Source organism: Salvelinus fontinalis, chromosome 4 (assembly GCF_029448725.1).
Source record: "Salvelinus fontinalis isolate EN_2023a chromosome 4, ASM2944872v1, whole genome shotgun sequence".
NCBI classification, from domain to species: Eukaryota; Metazoa; Chordata; class Actinopteri; order Salmoniformes; family Salmonidae; genus Salvelinus; species Salvelinus fontinalis.
In genome coordinates, this window is record NC_074668.1 from 52,072,546 (window position 1) to 52,097,863 (window position 25,318).

Genomic DNA, 25,318 nt, shown 5'->3' on the forward strand with positions numbered 1-25,318 from the left:
TGCAACTTTTATGTACAGACAAAAAACTAAAACTGAGGGGGCATAAGTTTGAACTGAGATGTCTAAGCCCCCTTCGTGGCCCCGAGCCCATGACATCACAGGGGACACAGGACTGTGTGATGTGTGGACATACAGTTCCGGCACATATAGTACAGAGAGAGTTGACAACCAATTTGGTCCAGATGTGATCGTGATGCTGATTTCCACACCATATTATTCACAAGGTCATAATGATAAAAGATATAGAAGGGGGCCCCCAGGGGCCATATACTGTGATACACATCTTTCTTTCCATACCTGTTATTAGGGAGACTCACATTTGATTGAGATGGGCTTTCAAGTGTTTAGAAAAGGGAATTGATCGAGGCTGACAATATGGGGATCGTCTGGAATGTGGATGGTTCCTATCAGTCCTTTACAAGCTGAGCTCATATCACTGAAATACCAGCTCCATCAAAAGAGATGTATGCCAGAACACCCAGTAGGCCTCTCTCTCTCGCTTTCTCTCTCTCTCTTGCTCTCTCTCTCTCTCTTGCTCTCTCTCTCTTGCTCTCTCTCTCTCTCTTGCTCTCTCTCTCTCTCTCAACAGCTCAAAGCCACTCTTGCCCCTGGGATATCGCCTGCCTCATTCCTGCCCTATCTTCTCACTTCTCAGCCTGAAACCAATTGAGTTTTGGTGGACAAGTGCTTATGCACAAGATATATTTTCTTTTTTTGTGTTCACAGTAAGCAAATGATACATTATGAAGCCATCATAAGCCCTTCATAAGGCCTGAAGCATTTACAAGCAGATGTTGAACTATATAAAAGGGTAATTTAAGGCTTATGCCACATATGACAAAGCAAAAGACGTGAGGCATTAGCTTCTAAATAATTTGTGAAGCATTATTGGTGGCCTTAAAAGAGCTTATAGGGGCTTTATTAAGCGTTATTGGATATACCTTGTTTAAAGTGTGACCCTTAATTTTTATGTGTAATTAGTGTAAATTAATGTTAACCTTGGGAAAAAAATTGCACTAGCAGGTTTGAAGGACCATGAAGGAAATACTTTTAGTATGAAATGTTTTATGAAAATGTTTATGAGATTACATTTAAATGCACTGTACCTTTGAAAATGAAGTCAATGTTGAGTGAGCAGTTGGAAATTAAGGTAGAGCCAACCTCCAAAATCTTAATTGAACCCCAATGTGTAGGATTGTCGAAGGCTTGACAGGCTCTCCAACCTAATGTGTGTGTGTGTGTGTGTGTGTGTGTGTGTGTGTGTGTGTGTGTGTGTGTGTGTGTGTGTGTGTGTGTGTGTGTGTGTGTGTGTGTGTGTGTGTGTGTGTGTGTGTGTGTGTGTGTGTGTGTGTGTGTGTGTATATCAGTGGGTTGGATAAAAAGCAGAAGAAAATTTTCCGTCTCGTGTGGACTAATAAATCTCTCTATCTTGACAGCTGCTGGAAAAGTTCCATTGTGAAGTGAACAGTAAGTGGTTCTATTTAAAGTTTATTCCTTTTATAGGCGTCAGTGTACTGGTTTAGATAACCCTTATCTCATATGCACTAAGAACAGTATAAAAGCTCTAGAGGCTTGCACAGTGTGCCCTGTATCACTCGCTCGCTCTCTTCTCACATCCGCACACATTGACGTGGCAGTAGGTATACTGGCAACATGGCCCCGAAAAAAGTGGAACCCAAGAAAGTAGAGCCTAAGAAACCAGAGCCCAAAGCAGAGGCCAAGGCAGAGCCAGCAAAGGCCCCTGAACCTGAGCCTCCCAAGGAGCCTGAGGTGGACCTCAAGAGTATCGTTCTAGATTTCACGCTGGACCAGATTGAGGAGTTCAAGGAGGCGTTCACCTTGTTCGATGAAACACCGACGGGCGAGATGAAGATCAGGTACGCCCAGTGCGGAGACCTAATGCGGGCCTTGGGTCATAACCCCACCAACACTGATGTGCTGAAGCTGCTGGGCAAGCCCAAGGCTGAGGAGATGAACTCCAAGCTGGTGGACTTTGAGACTTTCCTGCCCATGCTGCAGCATATCTCCCGAACCAAGGAGACAGGGACCTTTGAGGACTTTGTGGAGGGTCTGAGAGTCTTCGACAAAGAGGGCAATGGCACGGTGATGGGGGCCGAGCTCAGGCACGTTTTGGCTACCCTTGGGGAGAAGCTGATGGAGAGCGAAGTGGACCAACTCATGATCGGACAAGAGGACTCAAGTGGCCACATCAATTATACCGAATTTGTCAAACACATCCTCTCTACATGAGCTGCTCTTTCTTGAGTCACATTACAAATTCTACTTTAACATTGCCTGGCTCAAAGGACTGAATGGAACATATATTGCTCTTTCTGTCTGTATGCTGAACAATGTTGATTACTAAATAAATGCCCATCATTCTAGGTGTGTTCAGTCATTTTATGAGAAATACTGTTTAAAAAGCAACAGCAGCAGTAGATACAAGCCTCCAAAGTTGGCTATATTTGGTGATATACGGTCATTGCTGAGAAATACTGTCAGAATGTATCTCCGGTAAAGACAAGCTGTTGAAACCCATTTAGTGTCTGATTCAAAACAAAATAAGACACAAAACTGACATTGTATAAATACAGTACATGACATCAATTAGTAAGTGTGAGAGTTGGGTTTGTGAATAAATCACAGGCTTCCTACAGGGACAGATCACACACCAGCTGCTTTCCAGAGCTCCAGACTGATTGACACCCCACATGTCACAACAAGGTCTAGGATTTGCTATATTTTTGAAGAGGTCACAATAGATCATAGGCCAGGATTCAATCTGAGGCATGTTGTAGGGCGCTGTCGACAATGTGCCTTCTGAAGCCAAGGTCCCCAAGTTCGCTGAGATTGCATTCATGACCTTTTCATGTCAAGCGCTGTACAGCGCGTGTCAGATTGAAATTCATTGAATCCCAGGCACAGTTTCTGAATATACAGTGCCTTCAGAAAGTATTCACACCCCTTGACTTTTTCCACATGTTCTTGATTTAGAGCCTGAATATAACATTTATCACGTTTAGATTTTTTTTTGTCACGGTCCTAAACACAAAACCCCATAATGTCAAAGTGGAATTGTGTTTTTTTTAATTTCTTGAGTCAAGAAGAATACAACCCCTTTGTTATGGCAAGCCTAAATAAGTTCAGGAGTAAAGTTTGCTTAAAATATCCCATAATAAGTTGCATGGACTCTGTGTGCAATAATAGTGTTTATTAACTGACATCTCTGTACCCCACACATACAGTTATCTGTAAGGTCCCTCAGTCGAGCAATACATTTCAACCACAGATTCAACCACAAAGACCAGGGAGGTTTAACAATGCCTCGCAAAGAAGGGCACCTATTGTTAGAAGGAAGCCTGTACAGAATAAAAATATTCCTAAACATGCATTCTTGCAATAGTGCACTAATGTAAAATTCCAAAAATGTGGTAACGAAATTAACTTTATGTCCTGAATACAATATATACCACTCTTTATATTTTCAAGCATATTTTCAAGCGTGGTGGTGTTAAAGGTATGCTTCTCATCGGCAAGGGCTAAGGAGTTATTTTAGTATAAATTAAACAAAATAGAGCTAAGCACAACCAAAATCCTAGAGGAAAACCTGGTTCAGTCTGCTTTCCAACAGACACTTGGAGACACATTCTCCTTTCAGCAAGACAATAACCTAAAACACAAGGCCAAATATACACTGGAGTTGCTTGTGACATTGAATGTTCCTGAGTGGCCTAGTTATGGTTTTGACTTAAATCGGCTTGAAAATCGACGACAAAGCTTGAAAATGGTTTTCTAGCAATGATCAACAACCAACTTGACAGAGTTTGATGAATTTAAAAAATATTGTACAATCCAGGTGTGCAAATCTCTTAGAGACTTACCCATAAAGACTCACAGCTGTAATTGCTGCCAAAGGCGATTCCAATATGTTTTGACTCAGGGGTGTGAATACTTACAGTACCAGTCAAAAGTTTGGACACAACAACCCATTCCAGGGTTTTTCTTTATTTTTACTATTCTCTACATTGTAGAATAATAGTGAAGACATCAAAACTATGAAATAACACATACGGAATCATGTAGTAACCAAATAACTGTTAAACAAATCAAAATGTATTTAACATTTTAGATTCTTCAGAGTAGTCACCCTTTGCCTTGATAACAGCTTTGCATACTCTTGGCATTCTCTCAACCAGCTTAACAAGGAATGATTTTCCAACAGTCTTGAAGGAGTTCCCACATATGCTGAGCACTTGTTGGCTGCTTTTCCTTCACTCTGCGGTCCAACTCATCCCAAATCATCTCAATTGGGTTGAGGTCGGGAGATTGTGGAGGTTGATCAATACAAGTTGTTGATTTAATTCCTGTGCTGTTTGTAATTACCCTGGTAGGTTGACTGACAACCTGATCCAGGTTGCAGGCACTGGTTACAGTTAGATTTTTTTTCTGATGAAGCACTCCTTTACTCTCCTTGGTCAAATAGACCTTACACTGCCTGGAGGTGTGTTTTGGGACATTGTCCTGTTTAAAAACAAATGATCGTCCCGCAAAGCGTATCGCTGCAGAATCAAATCAAATCCAATTTTATTGGTCACATACACATGGTTAGCATATGTTAATGCAAGTGTAGCGAAATGCTTGTTCTTCTAGTTTCGACCGTGCAGTAATATCTAACAAGTAATCTAACCATTTCACAACAACTACCTTTTACACACAAGTGTAAAGGAATGACTAAGAATATGTACATATACAGTGGGGCAAAAAAGTATTTAGTCAGCCACCAATTGTGCAAGTTCTCCCACTTAAAAAGATGAGAGAGGCCTGTAAGTTTCATCATAGGTACACTTCAACTATGACAGAAAAATGAGAGAAAAAAATCCAGAAAATCACATTGTAGGATTTTTTATGAATTTATTTGCAAATTATGGTGGAAAATAAGTATTTGGTCACCTACAAACAAGCAAGATTTCTGGCTCTCACAGACCTGTAACTTCTTTGAGAGGCTCCTCTGTCCTCCACTCGTTACCTGTATTAATGGCACCTGTTTGAACTTGTTATTTTGTCTGTCATAGTTGAAGTGTACCTATGATGAAAATTACAGGCCTCTCTCATCTTTTTAAGTGGGAGAACTTGCACAATTGGTGGCTGACTAAATACTTTTTTGCCCCACTGTAAATATAAATATATGGATGAGAAATGCTGTGGTAGCCATGCTGGATAAGAGTGCCTTGAATTCTAAATAAATCACTGACAGTGTCACCAGCAAAGCACCATCACACCATCACACCTCCTCCTCCATGCTTCTTGGAGAGAACCACACATGCAGAGATTATTCGTTGACCTACTCTGCGTCTCACAAAGACACGGCAGTTGGAACCAAAAATCTCAAATTTGGACTCATCAGACCAAAGGACAGATTTCCACCAGTCAAATGCCCATTGCTCGTGTTTCTTGGTCCAAACAAGTATTTTCTTATTATTGGTGTCCTTTAGTAGTGGTTTCTTTGCAGAAAATTCCACCATGAAGGCCTGATTCACACAGTCTCCTCTGAACAGTTGATGTTGAGATGTGTCTTACTTGAACTCCATGAAGCATTTATTTGGGCTGCAATCTGAGGTGCAGTTATCTCTAGTGAATGTATCCTCTGCAGCAGAGTCAACTCTGGGTCTTTCTATCCTGTGGCGGTGCTCATGAGAGCCAGTTTCATCATAGCGCTTGATGGTTTTTGCGACTGCACAAATTTTCCGTGACCTCCATGTCTTAGTGTAATGATGGACTGTCGTTTCTCTTTTCTTGAGCTGTTCTTGCCATTATACGGACTTGGTCTTTTACCAAATAGGGCTATCTTCTGTATACCACCACTACCTTGTCACAACACAACTGATTGGCTAAAAAGGATTAAGAAGGAAAGACATTTTAACAATGTACACCTGTTAATTGAAATGCATTCCAGGTGACTACCTCATGATGCTGGTTGAGAGAATGCCAAGAGTGTGCAAAGCTGTCATCAAGGCAAAGGGTGGCTTTGAAAAATCTCAAATATAAAATATATTTTGATTTGTTTAAAACTTTTTTGGTCACTACATGATTCCATATGTCTTATTTCATAGTTATTATTATTATACAATGTATAAAATAGTCAAAATAAAGAAAACCCCTGGAATGAGTAAGTGTGTCCAAACTTTTGACTGGTACTGTATGTATATTTGATATTTCTGCATTTAATTTTCGATACATTCTCATTATGGGGTATTGTGTGTAGATGGGTGAGGGGGAAAAATGATTTAATACATTTTGAATTCAGGCTGTAGCACACCAAAATGTGGAATATGTCAAGAGCTATAAATACTTTCTGAAGGCACTGCAGATCTGCTGCTTCTTTGGTGATAAATAACATTGTAAATAGCATGGACAAAAGGCAGCATTGTGCTGCCCTTTTCATAGAACTCTTGAAGGCTTTCGACACTGTTGACCATCCATTATTAACTCGTAGACAGTCTGATATTGGTCTGGTTCAAGCAGCCTAATAGATAGACAAAATTGTAAGTTACTTTTGATTCTCTAAAATGAGGGGACTGTGTACAAAAAGTGCTGTAATTTCCAGACAGTTCACCCGATATGGATGGAAATATCCTCAAATTAAAGCTGACAGTCTGCACCTTAACCTCATAGTCACACAAATAGTATCATACAAAGTGCTGGAGTACAGAGCAAAACAAAAAAAAGTGTCATTGTCCCAATACTTTTGGATCTTATTGTATATTTCCACACTATAAAGTTGGAATAATACTGTGAAATTGTGAAAATTATGATAATGCCCTCAGTGTAAGAGCTGTTTGAAAACTTTCTGCCTGTTTTGGTGGGATGGAGTTTTGGCCTTCCATAGTTACATCACCATGCGGTAAATTAGTAAATGGACAGATAAGAAAGAGAGTTTCAAACCTCTGCCAATAACAGCTAATTTTCAGTTTTCCATTCCCCACTCAGACCACTGACAGACAGTCCTAGCTAAATTCTTATTTGAGAAATTACCCTTTGCTAAGAAGCAATTTTTGTTTCTTTTGGCCATTTTAATTGAAAACAATCACAGTAAGGTTACCCTGAAATGATTTCATATTGAGATAAAAACAGCTGCATTGGACCTTTAAACATCCTCTGTATAATGTGCTTATTGTTTAATGATGTCTTCTAGGTGTCATGTTGTCTGCCAATTGCATGTCCATCTGTTTGTGAGAAATTACACTGGTCACTCAAAACACTTATAAAGTATTTATAAAGTATAAATAGCCCACACGTTAGATGAGGCCACGCAAAAATATTTAACTTGTAACGATTGTCGTCTGGAGAAGGAGAGGAGGACCAAGGTGCAGCGTGGTAAGTGGCCATATTTTTTTAAATAAAATACGAAAACACTTAACAACACTTGACTAACAACAAAAACGACAAAAGAACAGTCCTGAAAGGTGAAACAAAACACTAAACAGGAAACAACCAAAACCCACAACACACAATGGAAAACAGGCTATATAAATATGGTTCTCATTCAGAGTCAATGATAAACAGCTGCCTCTGATTGGGAACCACACCAGGCCAAACACATAGAAAAGAAACAACCTAGAAAAAAGAACATAGACTGCCCACCCCAACTCACGCCCTGACCAACCTAACACAAAGACATAAAAAAGAAACTAAGGTCAGAACGTGACATAACTAATGATTCATAAATGGTTTATAAGGACCTATATTAAAAATGTCATGAATTTATTTATGAATGATTATTAAATACTTGTTGTTTATACATTTGTGAATAACTAGGTTACTAACGTTTACAAATGTGGGAGTAATGATTCATAAATTATGACTACACTATTTACTAATCCATTATAAATGCTTTATTAGGTGGAGGATAGTGGTCACCATAAAACAGCAAGTGGGGTCACCATAAAACAGCATTTAATGCCCTAAGTGACATTCCTGGGGCTAAGGCCAATGGCTGTAATTCAGCTAAGCACTTTAAAGTGTTAGAGACTACTCCATGGTTCACACTGGCCTTGCAAGTTGACTAATGTGTTGACCAGGGAGGCAGCTGGTCAGCGAACAGAGATAACGATGAGCAGATTACTACAAACCTCTCAGAGGAAAGTGTTGGTTTTCATTATGCGTATGTCTGTCAATTGTTTGTCAATTAAACCTTTAAATTTAGAAGTCATTTGCCTTATCCTTGGGCTCAGCATGTTCCACTCTTTGAGCAAATCATTATTCCCGACACCAACTAATCAACTATGATTTCAATATTGAAATTGAAGTTGGTTATTATTTAGTCTTCTGTTATTAAAGCAAGCTATTGATTAGGCAAGCTAAGTTAGCGTCAGCTAGCAGCTAGCTTGGAACCTAACTAGCTAGTTAGCTAACGTTGGCTAATGTTTAACCACATATAAACGTTACCAATATCTCTGGTTTAGCCAAGAGTATTGTAGCTAGCTAACTAAGTTAATGAGGGGTTAGTAGAGGAGGAGGATTTGGAAAACCCGCATGACTGGGAGGGAGTTGCGGAGAAGGGAGAGGCAGGTGAGATTGAGAACAGACAGGGAAGGCCCTCAGTGGGGAAGAGGCCCTTGATTGAGATGGGGTGAGGGGGAGCCAAGAGAGCTCAAACTCTGAACTAAATAGTGAATATTGTACACCGCTAACTAATTACTAGAGACAGTCTTTTTGAAATACAGAATTGATTACTTTTACTCTGGCAGTTTTTGTGCAGTTACAATAAAAGAGAATGACCTCTAACCATCTCTCTCTCGCTCTCTCTCTCTCCATCCCTCTTTCCATGCAGGCCCACTTTCCTGGACACCTATAACACCCGATGTCACAGGAAGGCCAAAAAGATCATCAAGGACATCAACCACCGAGCCACGGCCTATCATCCAGAAGGCAAGGTCAGTACAGGTGCATCAAAGCTGGGACCCGAAAGACTGAAAAACAGCTTTTATCTCAAGGTCATCAGACTGTAAAATAGCCATCACTAGCCGACCTCCACCCAGTACCCTCTCCTGAACTTAGTCACTGTCACTAGCCAGCTACCTCCTGGTTACTCAACCCTTAGAGGCTGCAGCTCTATGTACATAGACATGGAATCACTGGTCACTTTAATAATGAAACACTGGTCAATTTAATAGTGTTTACATACAGATTTACTAATTTCATATGTACAGTATATACTGTAGTCTACTGTATTCTAGTCAATGCCACTCCGACATTACTCGTCCTAATATTTATATTTCTTAATTATTTTACTTTGAGATTTGTGTGTATTGTTGTGAACTACTGCACTGTTGGAGCTAGGAACACAAGCATTTTGTTACACGCACAATAAGATCTGCTAAATGTGTATGTGACCAATAACATTTGATTTGATTTAGTTTGATTTATGTGGTGGGGAAGTTGTTCTCTGCTTAGCTGACAGAGATAGGAGCTACAGGAGTCCACTCTGTTCCAAGTACCTGGCTCTTCTCTATGCACAGCACACTGGGGACTTCCTGCAGGTAACCATGACTTCTATCAATCACCCCTATAAATTAATCATTAGTGGTACTGAGAGTTCCTCTAATACAGCTTTGACTCTGCATGGAGGCATTGTAATTAGGACATTTGTCACGTAGAGAGGATAACGTTATTGACTTTTACCAACTGCTTTTTTATTGGTTAAAAAGATGGTTGTATACAGTGGATCGTTCTGTACTGAATGTGTACAAGTAGGTTAGGTAAGGAATGAGGTGAAAACCTTGAGGAGGATAGCTCTCCATGATGAGGGTTGGGCAAAATAATTACAGCAGGCTGTTCAATAGTGAGCCATACTGACTGACGAGTGGCATGGATTGGTACAGCTCAGCTCAGTACCACATAGAATGTTAAAACTTATTTTACTAAATTATTATCTATAGTTGCCTCTTTTGATACAGCAACAGTTTTAAAATGGGCTGCTACCGTGAATGCAATACTAAGATGTTGAAACTTTTGAACTTTTTATTTGTATTCTCTCTCACTGCAGTTGTTCTCAGGAGACTGGTCAGTGTGTGTGTAGAGAACATACACTGAGTGTACAAAACATTATGTAGACCTGCTCTTTCCATGACATAGACTGACCAGGTGAATCCAGGTGAAAGCTATGATACCTTATTAATATCACTTGTTAAATCCACTTCAATCAGTGTAGATGACGAGGAGGAGACAGGTTAAAGAAAGATTTTTAAGCCTTGAGACAATTGACACATGGATTGTGTATGTACAGTGCCTATTCAGACCCCTTATCACACACGATACTGACACTTACGTGTCACTGTTGCCTGTGTTGTGGACAAATGTCTTGGTCTTCATACTGTAGTTTGTTCAGCTTTCTTAGGTTCTATTATGGTACTGCGAGCACGGGAAAACAAACGCTCCTCAGTCCCTGTACTGGTTCACTGGGGCTTGGTCTCGTCGTTATTGCTTAAAGGTAACAGGCCTTGTGATCATTGATCTTTCTGTACGTTGAAAATAACTGGGTTGCACATCACCTCTATAGTGAAGCCTGTATCCACAGCATCGAGTTTAGCACATGACGCCAATGGCAAATCCTGATCCTGTGCATTCCCCTCTTCCTCATACTTCTTCTGGAAGTTTTCAAAGAGCTCCTTCCTATTGGACGGGAAAGGAGATCCTGTCAAGGAACTTACAGTGACTGATTTTGCTTTCGGAGAATTGAGAAAGATGGACGGATAAATTTTTTTCGGAGAGATGAGGTCACATTGAGTAAAGGAGAGAGAGTGTTTATTGCCATTCTTTTCAAAAGACCACAAAGAAATGGTTAATATGACCACAAAATCAACATTGTCCAATGGCCATCTCAGTCTCTGGACTTGAACCCCATTGAAAACTTGTGGTTTGAATGTAGAAGAGGGCAGTCCACAAGAGCAGACAAATTATATTGAGGATCTGGAAAGATTCTGTATGGAGGAATGGTCTATGATCCCTCCCAACATGTTCTCCAATGTCATAAACCACTTTAGAATGGCTCAGTGTTGTTATCCTCGCAAGTGGACAGTGATAGAGCAGCGAAAACAGGTGTGCCAATCATTTTTACCTCTATCTTTTTAGATCTGTTTTTATTACTTGTTAAACAAAATATATTTCTCTGAGCAATTGTTTAGTATAAAATAATATAATACCCCCCCCCCCAAAAAATAGCATACAATATAGCTCAGTATTTGTATTATTTATTTTATAGTCTTTTTTTAACATCTTTATCAAGGGTTGCAATAATTGATTCAGAAAGTGTCCAGACCCCTTCCCCTTTTCCACATTTTGTTACGTTACAGCCTTATTCTAATAGGAATGAAAAAAAAACATTTTCTTTACCAATCTACACACAATACCCCATAATGACAAAGTGAAAACAGTTTTTTTTTTTTTTTTAAATGTATTAAAAATAATAAACTGAAATATCTTATTTACAGAGGTGTAATGTACTTAACTAAAAATATTTAAAAGTACTACCTAAGTCGTTTTTTGGGTTATCTGTACTTTACTTTAATATTTATATTTTTGACTACTTTTACTTTTACTTCACTACATTCCTAAAGAAAATGATGTACCTTTTACTCCATACATTATCCCTGACACCCAAAAGCACTCGTTACACTTTGAATGCTTAGCAGGACAGGAAAATGTTCTAATTCACACACTTGTCAAGAGAACATCCCTGGTCATCCCTAGGGCCTCTGATCTGGTGGACTCACAAAACACTTGCCTCATTTGTAAATTATGTCTGAGTGTTGGAGCGTGCCCCTAGCTATCCATAATTTAAAAAACAAGAAAAATGATGCCTTACAGTTTGATTGTTATAAGGAATTTTACTTTTGACACTTAAGTATATTTTAGAAATTACATTTATTTTTGGTACTTAAGTAGATTTAAAACCAAATACTTTTGGACTTGTACTGAGCGACTTTCACTTTTACTTGAGTCATTTTCTATTAAGGTATCTTTACTTTTACTCAAGTATGACAAATGGGTACTTTTTTCCACCACTGCTTAGTTATTTACAAAATTATTCAGACCCTTTAATATGAGACTCCAAATTGAGCTCAGGTGTATCATCCATTGATCATCCTTTAGATGTTTCTAAAACTTGATTGTAGTCCACCTGTGGTAAATTAAATTGATTGGACATGATTTGGAAAGGAACACACCTGTCGATATAAGGTCTCACAGTTGACAGTGCATGTCAGAGCAAAAACCAAGCCATGAGGTCGAAGGAATTGTCTGGAGAGCTCTAAGACAGGATTGTGTCGAGGCACAGAGCTGTGGAAGGGTACAAAAACATTTCTGCAGCATTTAAGGTCCCCAAGAACGCAGTGGCCTCCATCATTCTTAACTGGAAGAAGTTTGAAACTATCAAGATTCTTCCTAGAGCTGGCCGTCCGGCCAAACTAAGAAATCGGGGGAGAAGGGCATTGGTCAGGAAGGAAACCAATAACCTGATGGTCAAACTGACAGAGATCCAGAGTTCCTCTGTGGAGATGGGAGAACCTTCCAGAAGGACAACCATCTCTGCAGCACTCCACCAATCAGGCCTTTATGGTAGAGTGGCTAAGCGGAAGAAACTCCTCAGTAAAACTCACATGACAGCCCACTTGGAGTTTGCCAAAAGGCACCTAAAGGACTCTCAGACCATGAGAAACAAGATTCTCTGGTCTGATGAAGCCAAGATAAAACTTTTTGGCATGAATGCCAAGCATTACTTCTGGAGGAAACCTGGCACCATCCATATGATGTTGTTTTTCAGCGAGATGTTTTTCAGCGGCAGGGGACTGGGAGACTGGTCGGGATCGAGGGAAAGATGAACGGAGCAAAGTACAGAGAGATCCTTGAGGAAAACCTGCTCCACAGCACTCAGGACATCAGACTGGGGTGAAGGTTCACCTTCCAACAGAAAAAAAAAAAAAAAAAATCAAATTTTATTAGTCACATACACATGGTTAGCAGATGTTAATGCGAGAGTAGCAAAATGCTTGTGCTTCTAGTTCCGACAATGCAGTAATAACAACAAGTAATCTAACCTAACAATTCCGCAACTACTACCTTATACACGCAAGTGTAAAGGGATAAAGAATATGTACATAGAGATATATGAATGAGTGATGGTACAGAACGGCATAGGCAATGGTGCAGTACATGGTATAGAGTACGGTATATACCTATGAGATGAGTACTGTAGGGTATGTAAACATAAAGTGGCATAGTTTAAAGTGGCTAGTGGTCCATGTATTACATAAGATGGCAAGATGCAGTAGATGATATAGAGTACAGTATATACATATACATAAGAGATGTGTAATGTAGGGTATGTAAACATTATATTAGGTGGCATTGTTTAAAGTGGCTGGTGGTACATTTTTACATAATTTCCATCAATTCCCATTTTTAAAGTGGCTGGAGTTGAGTCAACAACAACAACCCTAAGCACACAGCCAAGACAACACTAGAGTGGATTCGGGACAAGTCTCTGAATGTCCTTGAGTGGCCCAGCCAGAGCCTGGACTTGTGCCCAATCGAACGTCTTGGGAGAGAAAATAGCTGTGCAGCGACACTCCCCTTCCAACCTGACAGAGCTTGAGAGGATCTGCAGAGAAGAATGGGAGAAACTCCCCAAATACAGGTGTAGCTTGTAGCGTCATACCCAAGAAGACTCAAGACTGTAATCACTGGCAAAGGTGCTTCAACAAAGTACTGAGTAAAGGGTCTGAATAAATGTAAATACATTTTTTATTTTTAATACATTTGCAAAAAAAAAAAAAAAATGTTTTTGCTTGATGATTATGGGGTATTGTGTGTAGATTGATGATTTTTTTTATATCCATTTTAGAATGAGGCTGTAACGTAACAAAATTTGGTGTAGCTCTTGAAAAACAAATCAGGTCAAATAATTTTTTGTAAAGTCTAGGGTGGGTGGGATGTGGAGGGTTTAGTTATGTGTTATTCTAATAAAAGTTATATAGCCATAAGAACAAAAAACACTGTGTGTTCAAGTGAAAATGCTCAACAGTAAAATGCCCCTTGTAGAATGTTTGTTTAATGCTAATGCAAACTGAAAAAACAGCAAAAGACAGGTTAGAATTATTATTTTCATAATTACTATAATTTTTTATGTTTATACTATTACTATTGCAATGAATTACTAATATTCAAAGATGGTTTAAATATAATCAAGGATTTTAGGAAGCAACTTCTACCAGATGTGTCACGATCATCAACGGGACTGAGAGAGGACCAAGGCGCAGCGCGTGGAAAGTACATCTTCTTTTATTTTAAAGAAGGAAAAAACAAAACAACAAACAGAACAGACAACCGTGAAGCTATACAAACATCAGTGCTGACACAAAACACTACGACATAGACAATTCCCCACAAAAGCTAAAGCCTATGGTTGCCTTAAATATGGCTCCCAATCAGAGACAACAATAACCAGCTGTCTCTAATTGAGACCCAATTCAGGCAACCATAGACTTTCCTAGATACCTACACTCAACCATAGACACAGCTAGACTACTATACTAAACATAAACCCAACTACTCTAATAAACCCCCTAAACCTTACAACCATCCTAGACACTACAAAAAACACATACATTCCCCATGTCACACCCTGACCTAACTAAAATAATTACGAAAACAAAGAATACTAAGGCCAGGGCGTGACAATTTGCTTGTTTATATGCTATTCTTGTCCTGTTCCTGAGAATAGTGTTCAAATAAATTTCCACAGGGTGGCGACATTCTCTGGGAAAATTATAATAAGTCCCATAGAACAAGCAACAATAAAATGCCCCTTGTTGAATTGAATGTTTGTTTGACGCAAATGCAAACTGAAATAAAAACAAAAGACAGGTTAGAATGATTATTTTCCTAATTACTATCATTTTGATTATTGATACTATTACAATGAATTAATACCAATCAAATATGGTTTAAATATAAATCAAGGCTTTTAGGGAGCAAATACCAAGAGATTTGCTTGTTATGCTTTTGTTGTCTTGTTCTTGAGAATAGTGCACAAATAAATATCCACAGGGTGGCAACATTCTTTAAATAATGAGGGTTGAGTGCCATGAAGTGGCAGGCTTCGATACTTACATTGTTGATCAATAGAATTAGACAAAGTAAAGTCATAGGCTGTGGTCCAAACACTTAAAAGACACACCATCATCAACTTGCCCTCACCTTATGCCCTTGGGGGAATCCCTGTCACCATCATGGAGGGCGGTCCAAATGATTAGCCAACCAAGGAAGGTTTGCAACGTAAGCCCCTCAGCCTCGTTTTTAGTCGGTTTTGCGAGTGTACAATTACAGTATGTTAACTACGTCGCCTGAAACTCCCCATGATTCAATTTGGAACGATTGTACATCCACTAAGAAAAGTGTGCGAAAACTTAAAAACAACATCAATGGAGAAGTCAAAATACAGCTGTAAGTAAAAACGAATGCAAATAAGTTAGAAATTGAGCTACTAATGCACATGACGGCACAAATACAGTTGAAGTCGGAAGTTTACACACACTTACATGCTGACCAGACCGGACACGTCGCGTGCGTGAGCGTCGCAAAATAAATGTAGAAATCCATGTTATTCAATTATTGCACGCGCCAACGAGCGTCTGCGATGCCAAGGGCTAAAATAGAAGTCATTCCTATTTCTGACGCAGATCGCGCTGCAAGTCCTGCCTCTCCCATCTCCTCATTGGTTTATAGAAGCAGGTACCCACGTGCCATCTCCTCATTGGTTATACACACGTAGGTGATTGAAAGTTGTGGTACTACTATGAAAGTTTAGATGCGATCACCATATAAGTTCAAAGATGAAAAAGCCTGGAAGGAGGAGAGATGACTAGAAATGATTCGGTTGGCCGTTTTATGTGTGGATTAATTGTCGGAGTAGAGGTCCTTGTGCATTTCAGGTAAAATAACAACTCAATGTTTATATCCCAGGACAAATTAGCTAGCAACAGCAAGCTAGCTAAATAGGACAAATTAGCTAGCAAGTGCAAGCTAACTAGCTAAATTGCCATACATGTTTAATGCTTTTCGACCTATCCCCAAATTAATGTCATTGGTTCAGAGTTTGTTTTGATATTTTAACCTGCGTGTCGTGATCGTGTTTGGTGTAGGGGGACAAAATTAATTTATGCACGATGGCACACGATGGTGCACACGCGCAGCCGGTTTGGGTTCCTTGTTAGGTTGGAGTCATTAAAACTCGTTTCTTAACCACTCCACACATTTCTTGTTAACAAACTATAGTTTTGACAAGTCAGTTAGGACATCTACTTTGTGCATTAAACAAGTAAATTTTCTAACAATTGTTTACAGACAGATTATTTCACTTATAATTCACTGTATCACAATTCCAGTGGGTCAGAAGTTTACATACAGTAATTTGACTGTGCCTTTAACTTCTTATGGCTTGGGGGCAGTATTTCGACTTCTGGATGAGAAGAGTGCCCAAAGTAAACTGCCTGTTACTCAGGCCCAGAAACTAGGATATGCATATAATTGGTAGATTTGGATAGAAAACACTCTAAAGTTTGAAATAATAATAATGTCTGTGATTATAACATAACTAATATGGCAGGCGAAAACCTGAGGAAAATCCATCCAGGAAGTGGGATTTTTTTGATATGGGTAGTTTTCAATTGAATGCCTATAGAGTATCTAATGGGTTAGGACGCAGATTTCAGTTCCTATGGCTTCACTAGATGTCAACAGTCGTTAGACATTGTTTCAGGCTTGTGTTTTCAGAAGAATGAGACCTTTCTGTCAGTGGACTGTAGAATCATGCAGTGCTGGATTGCGCACGTGACCGAGTGCGCACCCTTCGTTGTTTTTCCTTTCTATTGAATACGCTATTGTCCGGTTTAAACATTATCGATTATTTAGACAATTGACAACCTGAGGATTAATTATAAACATCGTTTGACATGTTTCATTGAACTTTATCGGTATTATTAGGATGTATTCGTCTGCATGTTTTGACCGCCTTTGAGCCAGTGCATTACTGAACAAAACACGTCTACAAAACTGAGTTTTTGTTCAATAAAGAGGGACTTTATTGAACAAAACAAACATTTATTGTGTAGCTGGGACTCTTGTGACTTCAACCATATAAAGATTTTTCAAAGGTAAGTGATTAATTTTAGCGCTATTTCTGACATTTGTAATTCCGTTACTTGGTCGTAAAATTTGTATGCTTTTGTAAGCGGGGCGCTGTCCTCAGATAATCGCATGGGATGCTTTCACCGTAAAGCCTTTTTCAAATATGACAAAGTGGCTGGATTAACAAGAAGTTCATCTTTAAGCCGATGTATAACACTTGTATTTTTTATGAATGTTTATTATGACTATTTCTGTATTTTGAATTTGGCGCTTTGCAATTTCCCCGGATGTTGTCGAGTTGTCGAGTTGTCGAGAGGAATGCTTGCACCAGGCAATGCTCCAAATACTAATTGAGTTAAACAATTTAAAGGCAATGCTACCAAGTACTAACTGAGTGTATGTAAACTTCTGACCCACTGGGAATGTGATGAAAGAAATAAAAGCTGAAATAAACCATTCTCTCTACTATTATTCTGACATTTCACATTCTTAAAATAAAGTGGTGATCCTAAAACATGGAATTTTTACTAGGATTAAATGTCAGGACTTGTGAAAAAAATGAGTTTAAATGTATTTGGCTAAGGTGTATGTAAACTTCCGACAACTGCACATCCCGTAAAAAGTAAAAAAAAATTTGTTTGGTTATCTTTTAGAAATAAAACATTTTCCTTCTTCAAAAGTTCCAGCTAGGCAGGCTAATGTTAGTTAGCTAATTCATTTGCTATCTATCATACAGTAGGCGTATATTAATAAATATATATTTAATAAGTAGACATGCACTCATAATTAACTGTAGCGCATATAAAGCACCCATAAGCTACAGGTGGCTGAAAACACAATCATCGAGGGATGAACGAGTGATGAATTTCTGGCCACGGGTGGTCCATTTAAAACTAATTCCTTCCTCCCTTGCCCCTTGCTCTGCAAGTGTAAACTCATCAGACATAATTTTACGTCATCAGAAGTGTCCACCTAATTTGAGGGCTGAGGGGATTGGGTGTGTCTTTTAAGTATTTGGACTGCAACCAGAGTGTTCGCCAAGGCGTTGATCATGTGACCTTTAAGTGGAAACCGCATCCGAGAACTTGTTTTCACCGGACGACGCCCTTGTTCGGACTTTTGATCCCCCCCCCAAAAAATTGGGTAAAGTAGATCATACACAGATTATACATACTTTGTTATAACCCTCATGGACATGTGAATCCATCATGTAATTTCGCTTTAACAGAAACACATATATATGGTTTATTTTCCATTAAAAAAAAACGGAAATAGAGTCTGATAGGGGGCATCTATACGCTAAATTAATTTGAGGACAGGTCAAAACACATGAAACATTCATGGACATTTAGCTAGCTAGCTTGCTGTTGCTAGCTAATTTGTCCTGGGATATAAACATTGGGTTGTTATTTTACCTGAAATGCGCAAGGTCCTTTTTCTCAATCTTTGTAGAATTTTAACCAATTTTGAGTCACACAAAATAGTGTGTTCTCTACTCTGACAATTAATCCACAGATAAAAGGGGAAAACTAGATAGTTATCTCTCCTCCTTCAGTCTTCTTCTTCTTTTGTGGACTTTATATGGCGATTGGCAACCAACTTTAAGGTGCATTACCACAAATAGAACCAAGTTATATTTTAACGCCTGGCTATGCAAATGCTCGTGAGCAGTTTGGATGAAATTATTAAATAACATGCATATGTAAATTTATTTTGCAATACTCACGTATGCAACAAGGGGCGGTATGGTCAGCGTGTAACATCCTGACTACACCGAGCACGCACATGCGCACGTTGATTTTGTCCATCCACACTAGACACAATCAGGACACGGAGGTTGAAATATCAAAACGAACTCTGAACTAACTATATTAATTTGGGGACAGGTCGAAACACGTGAAACATTTATGGACATTTAGTTAGCTTGCTTGCTGTTGCCCTGGGATATAAACACTGGGTTGTTATTTTACATTAAATGCGCAAGGTGCATTTTTTCCTGGATTTTTGCAGAATTTTTACCATTTCTGAGTCACACAAAATGGTGTGTTCTCTACTCCGATAATTAATCCACAGATAAAAGTGTAAACTTAGTTAGTTTCTAGTAATCTCTTCTTCTGTGGACTTCATATGGCGGTTAGCAACCAATATTAAGGTGCATTACTACAACCGACTGGACTGTGGACATCAGTTCAACTTTCAATCACCCACGTGGGTATATGCTCTTAAAAACCAATGAGGAGATGGGAGAAGCGGGACTTGAAGCACATCATGCATCACAAATAGAACCAATTTCTACTCAAAATTACAACCAACTAATTGCAGCATTACCGCAAAAATAGAAGAGGAAAGTGGAAGGGGGAAAAAGTAAGGAATTTGTCTGTCGGCCCTGCATCAAAGACCACAATTGGTTAAAGATAAATAAAAAAGTATACTAGTTTCATTTAATTTAAGGACCAAAAAATGTACAGCCGTGCCATATAGATTGCAAAATAGTTGGGAAGAGATTTTTGACGTACCGATTCCATGGCACATGGTTTATGAACTGATTCCATGGCACATAGTTTATGAACTGATACGCAAAATGACAGCGGATTCGAAACGTTGAATTTTTCAATTTAAATGATTATACAGAATTCTTGCAACCAACAGAATGTTATTTATATGGGGGATACAACCTTCCCACCACTGCAGAGTTTACTGTGAAGAGGCAGAATCATTAGATCATTTGTTTTGGTACTGTCCATATGTAGCTTGTTTTTGGTCACAGGTCCAGGAACGGCTGAAGAATTGCAATATTTACCTGGAGCTAACCCTGCGGACAGCAGTACTGGGTGATCTGAAAGTCATATTCAGTCGCTCAATAATATAATAATACTTTTAGCAAAAATATTTATTTTCAATTTACAATCTGTAGGAACAATGAGAATAGAAAGGTTCAAAACTTTTGTGAAGCATCACAGCACAGTTGAAAAATGTATAGCAAATAGAAATCCAATATGGATGGTGTTAAGAGATAGATGGGAGGGATTGAATGGAGCTGAAGTTGGGACTAATAACAACAACATAACGAATGTAAAACATACATAATGTGCCCGTAAAACGTATATAGGTTAAGAACTTTTTGAAAGAGTACAGTTTGAAATATATGGCAAATAGAAATCAAACCGGATGGATATCTTACATATGTAACAGTATAACTTTAGTACGTCCCCTCGCCCCGACCTCGGGTGCAAACCAGGGACACTCTGCACACATCAACAACGGTCGCCCACGAAGCATCGTTACCCATCGCTCCACAAAGGCCGCGGCCCTTGCAGAGCAAGGGGAACCACTACTTCTAGGTTTCAGAGCAAGTGACGTAACCGACTGAAAGGCTGCTAGCTCGCACCACTGCTAACTAGCTAGCCATTTCACATCCGTTACACATATATGGGAGAGTTTGAGGGTAGATGAAGGACAAGATTTAAAAACAAACAAAATAAAGCTATTGTAAAATAGACTGTGTCCATAAAATGTATATAGTATGTATAAGATGGAAATACAGGTCTGTGTATGTATGTATATGTATATATATATATGCAAAAATATATATGGGGGATTGGAAGCGATGCAGTCAATTACATTGATCTACCTGCAATATTAAAGCTGATCTACCCCCCCCCCCCCCCCCCCCCCCAAAAAAAAGATGCACGTGAGCAGGTATGTGTACCAGGTGTGATTGAATAACAGGTATGTGTACATTTATTTTACAACGCTTGTGCGCAAATCGCAGGCGATGTGGTCAGCATGTTATGCCTCGATTACACCGACAATGTTTTTGCACTTTTGTACAACATAAGTACATTAATTTCCAATGGAACGCTGCACTTGCGTTGCAGAGGCAGTTGACGTGCGTTCTGTGTGGCGCATGTTGGATTTATCGAATATATTCTTTAAACTGTATGCACAGGCCGCTTGACAGAAATGGTAGCAGAAGGTGATTTATGAACTTTTGTTGCACACATATCAGGACGATGCTGCGTTTCATTGTTGGTGTGATCGAAGCGTTAGTGGAAGGTAGCGAGATAGTGTATCCAATATCAGACCAGAGAGACCGCTGAAGCACATTTATTGCACCGAAAATCTACAACTACGGCATTGACTTTTACATTTTTTTCCCCAAAACAACAACGAACAATTCAGTCGGATAAAAACTGAATCACTCTGAACACTCCCAAATCCCAATTTCGGCAGACAAATTTCAGTCTCGCTGAAGATTAGCCACAATCGCAATATTTTATCACATTTATAAATCATCCGGTTTGCGAGAGGAAGCCCACTGGCCGGTAGTGGGAGAAGCAGGAACGAGATGGATTTTGGCTGACATTCTGCACATTTTTACATCGATGAAACATTTGATCTCAATACAGTTTTCTGAGGGTGGGTATAATTTGTGGAACGTCCCAACAGGAATCTGTTCCAAAAACTTCGTAAAGTATAAGGTGGCCAACAAAAAACGCATACAAAGTAGCATGATCAATTCACCTAGCTAACTAGCTGCCGAATAGGTATCAACTCACCACGTAGCTTATTCTTAATGTTTGGCCATAGGGTACCAGAGTGAGGACAGACATTTTTTTGGCCTAAACGTGGTGAGTGAAAAACATAATGAAATGGCCCCACTCCCTACCCGGTATCTTATTCTGCCACTATACAACTTTGTATGCATGCGTTGTTTGTTTGCAAACTGGTTATTTACAATGTTTTTGGAACAGATTCCTGTTGGAACGTTCCCCAAATTATACCCACCCGTTTTCTATTCCCTACAATCTGATAAAAAAAAAAAATCGCGTTGTTTAGAATGAGTGCAAATGCGAATTGGGTTATTGCACACGCGCACTTCACAGAGGCGTTCCCTAACGGAAATATGCAGATATCTGCTAGAACGCGCCAATAGGATCTCGCTAGCTCGTGCTCACCTTGCTTGTTCTGCCCACTATGACTCATTCGTACCCATTGGAAATGACAGGCTGTGGTCTATCTTGGTTTAGTTGAACAAATCTTTGACTGAACCGAATCCGTTCGTCTCCACTCGACATACGTCATCAATTTTGGCACCAGGCGTGTCCGTCCATAGCCTCTCGCTTTCCATCTCCACATTGTCTTTACGATATGGCGACTATGTGTGTTGACCGCTGCCCTTCGCTCCGAAAAACAGTTTTTTTATTGTTCAAAACGAGCATTATTTTTGTGTTTCTATTTAATCCGTCTCTAACCACTCGGCTGTATTCTGACGAGGACCCCGTGGTTATACTGACAAGCGCGACTGTCAAGCAGACTTTGCTCAACTCTTCCACTGCTTGGCTGGTCCAGTTCTACTCATCGTGGTGTGGTCACTGCATCCAGTACTCTCCTACCTGGAAGGCACTAGCTGGCGATGTAAAAGGTGAGTCTTATGGATATTTAGCTAGCTAGCACGGTCAAATAAAATGTTTGCTAGCCTTTTATAAATTATCTTTCCCTGTTGTGTTTCTGCTATCTTCTTAGCAGATAGCTAACAACGTTAGCTGGCTAATATTATTAGCTGCCTGATAACTAGCTAGTTTAGTAGTTACCTTAATTGAGTTTGGATTAAAATGTGATACACTAGTTGGCTAACATTACAAATAACAATAACGGTAAACATAGTCATAATGTTATCTATTGCGTGCATGTTTTCTTAGTTAGCTATTTGGATCTCGATGTTTTTTCCCCTCATCTACAATTCTAGTCAACATATGGTACGGTTTAACACCGTGGTTAAAGTTGGTTTGAAATTAGATATTTGCCGAATATTCGGACCTTCAATCTTCAATAGGTCGAACGATTTGAGCTAACGTCACATACACCAGATGAGGCTCTTTTATGAAGGAAAAAAGCTGTAGAACATTGCACAGAGCGTTCAGAGTGCACACTGGACACTGGTCGAGGAGTAGGGTTGGTCTGAGCGTTCTGACCTCACAACGGCAGTCAAACACCCAAGCTAACTGGCTAATGTTGGCTAGCATGTTGGCTACTTCCAGACACAAATGAGAGAACTCACTCTGACCCTTTTACTCTCCCTAGCAGAGCTGATTAAGCTGTTTTCATGTTGTCCATATCGTTGGTGTCTGTAACTGTGCTGCTGGGACCAATTTAATTACGATTTTTTTGCAGATGTTTACTGACACCGGCCATATTCAACGGGTGTTGAGCTTTCATAAAATCAAAAGTTATTCTGCGTTCTGGCACACTCAGACGAGAGTGCTCTGAAATTGGTGTAGATATCCAGAGCGAATTTACGAACGTACCCTTCATTAACAATGTCAATTGAGAACGCACAACGACTGTACCACTTAGCTAAGCAAAGAATGACGTGAATAATCAAGTCAATAAACGTTGGGTAGTTAGTTGAATATCATATAATTAATATACTGGCAAGTTTGATGTATTAGTAGGCAACTAACATTAGGTAACTAGCTAACATACATGCACATACTGCTGTAATGATATGCGGTTCGTAAGGATAGCGTAACTAACAAATTGTCTGCCAACATAACGTGTAACTTATTTGAAAAGTAATTACTTCATTACATTGCTCATCATTTTCTTAACATGTGTCATAATTATTTAAAGCGATGAATTTGTCGGACTTAGGCTAAATATTTTCTGCCATTTACTTCAAATCTGATAACGTTTTGAAGCCATTCCCATTTTCTTTAGAATTGCATTATGGGCTCTAAAAGCACAGAAATAGTGTCCACTACTCGTATACTTCATATTTTGGTGTATTTAGTACAACATCTGCGAACTTTTGGCATACCATACTATGACCAATAAGCATACTGCATCCTCAATTTATTTATTACCACTGTCCCTGATGTAGACATTATGAACAATGTCCAAACATAAATAAAATATGATCTAAATCAGGGTAATCTAGTCAAGTCACTTTTAACAGGTGCACTGGATGCTGCAACAGAAAGGATCAGAGAGCTTGAACATCAAGTCCAGAAACTGAGAATAAGCAACTCCCCTCAGTTACAAGTCAACAGATTCTGTGCTTCTGATGAAGATTTTCGATTCTATACCCATTTCAAGTTGGAGATTGTCACTGGATCTAAGCTGGTCCAATGGACAGAGAATCGGACTGCTGACTGGAAACAACCCCCAGTCCTAACCGCAAGTTGCAAGTCATTGACAAGTTCTTCCTGTATTGCTGCCATTTAGCTTTAGGATTGAAGGTGAAGGTCTTGTCTGACATCTCTAGAATAAGTGTCCCTACTGTCAGCCGTCACATGGGCCAACTATCTTTTCCTAGTCCTGGGTTCATTGCCCATCTGGATGAACAGAGAGGATGCGATTGTGACGATGCCTGACAAGTTCCAACAGCACAGTCCAGACGTCAGAGTTATCATTGACTGCACAGAAATAAGATGTGAGAATTCAACATCCTTACTCTTCAATCTGAGATATTCTCCTTTTATAAGAGCACTAACACCTTCAAGGGGCTAATCGGGATTGCCCCATGTGGAGCAGTTACCTTTGTCTCTGAGCTCTACACCGAACCGGTGTATCAGAGGACAAAGGTAACTACTCTCTGACCGAGACATCAAAGGCTTTCAGGAATTGTGGAGTTACTGGAGCATGGAGATGGTATCATGGCTGACAAGGGATTCACCATCGAGAGGATGCTGGCTGATGTTGGGGCAAAGCTAATCATTCCCCCGTTGAAGAGAACAGCAATGAGGACACTGAAAGTATGCAGGCCATAGCTCGTCTGAGGATTCTGGTGGAGAGAGCCATCAGAAGAGTCAAGGACTACCACATCTGGGGAAACAACAGTTCCACTCACCTTTGCACGGACTGTAACCAACGGCTGCTTGATGACCAAATATCAAGGGTCACTTGATGTCGAAGGACATAGACTAGTATGATCAAATATTAGCCCTTCAAACCCACCTTCTACTGTCCTACACTGTTCCTGTTCAGCTCTGCCCGAATCCTTAAGATGAAAACAGTGACTGACTGTTGTGTAAAAATATTTTGTAAATTAGTTTTAGTAAATATGTTATTTCTTGTTGGTACACGTTTTTTTTATGACAGTCATTTTCAATCACCTTAACTTGTATGACCA

At 39.5% G+C, this 25,318-nt stretch overlaps 2 protein-coding genes across 2 annotated transcripts in view; both read left to right on the plus strand.

The window, feature by feature from the left end:
- Positions 1 to 1,577: 1,577 nt before the first annotated feature.
- On the plus strand, positions 1,578 to 2,384 carry cmlc1 (cardiac myosin light chain-1). Its single transcript, XM_055920569.1, has one exon. It carries the CDS (start codon positions 1,654 to 1,656, stop codon positions 2,248 to 2,250), a length of 597 nt encoding a protein of 198 aa, XP_055776544.1. The 5' UTR covers positions 1,578 to 1,653; the 3' UTR covers positions 2,251 to 2,384.
- A 19,722-nt stretch (positions 2,385 to 22,106) lies between these two features.
- The window catches only part of qsox2 (quiescin Q6 sulfhydryl oxidase 2), a 59,992-nt gene continuing 56,780 nt past the window's right edge, over positions 22,107 to 25,318 (plus strand). Inside the window, exon 1 of the mRNA XM_055920563.1 lies at positions 22,107 to 22,609. Within this exon, the coding sequence (XP_055776538.1) occupies positions 22,336 to 22,609 (274 nt within the window). The 5' untranslated portion in view covers positions 22,107 to 22,335. The remainder of the gene's footprint in view (positions 22,610 to 25,318) is intronic.

Coding starts and splice junctions, on each gene's coding strand:
- cmlc1 (XM_055920569.1), top strand. CDS start 1,654: ATGGCCCCGAAAAAAGTGGAACCCAAGAAAGTAGAGCCTAAGAAACCA.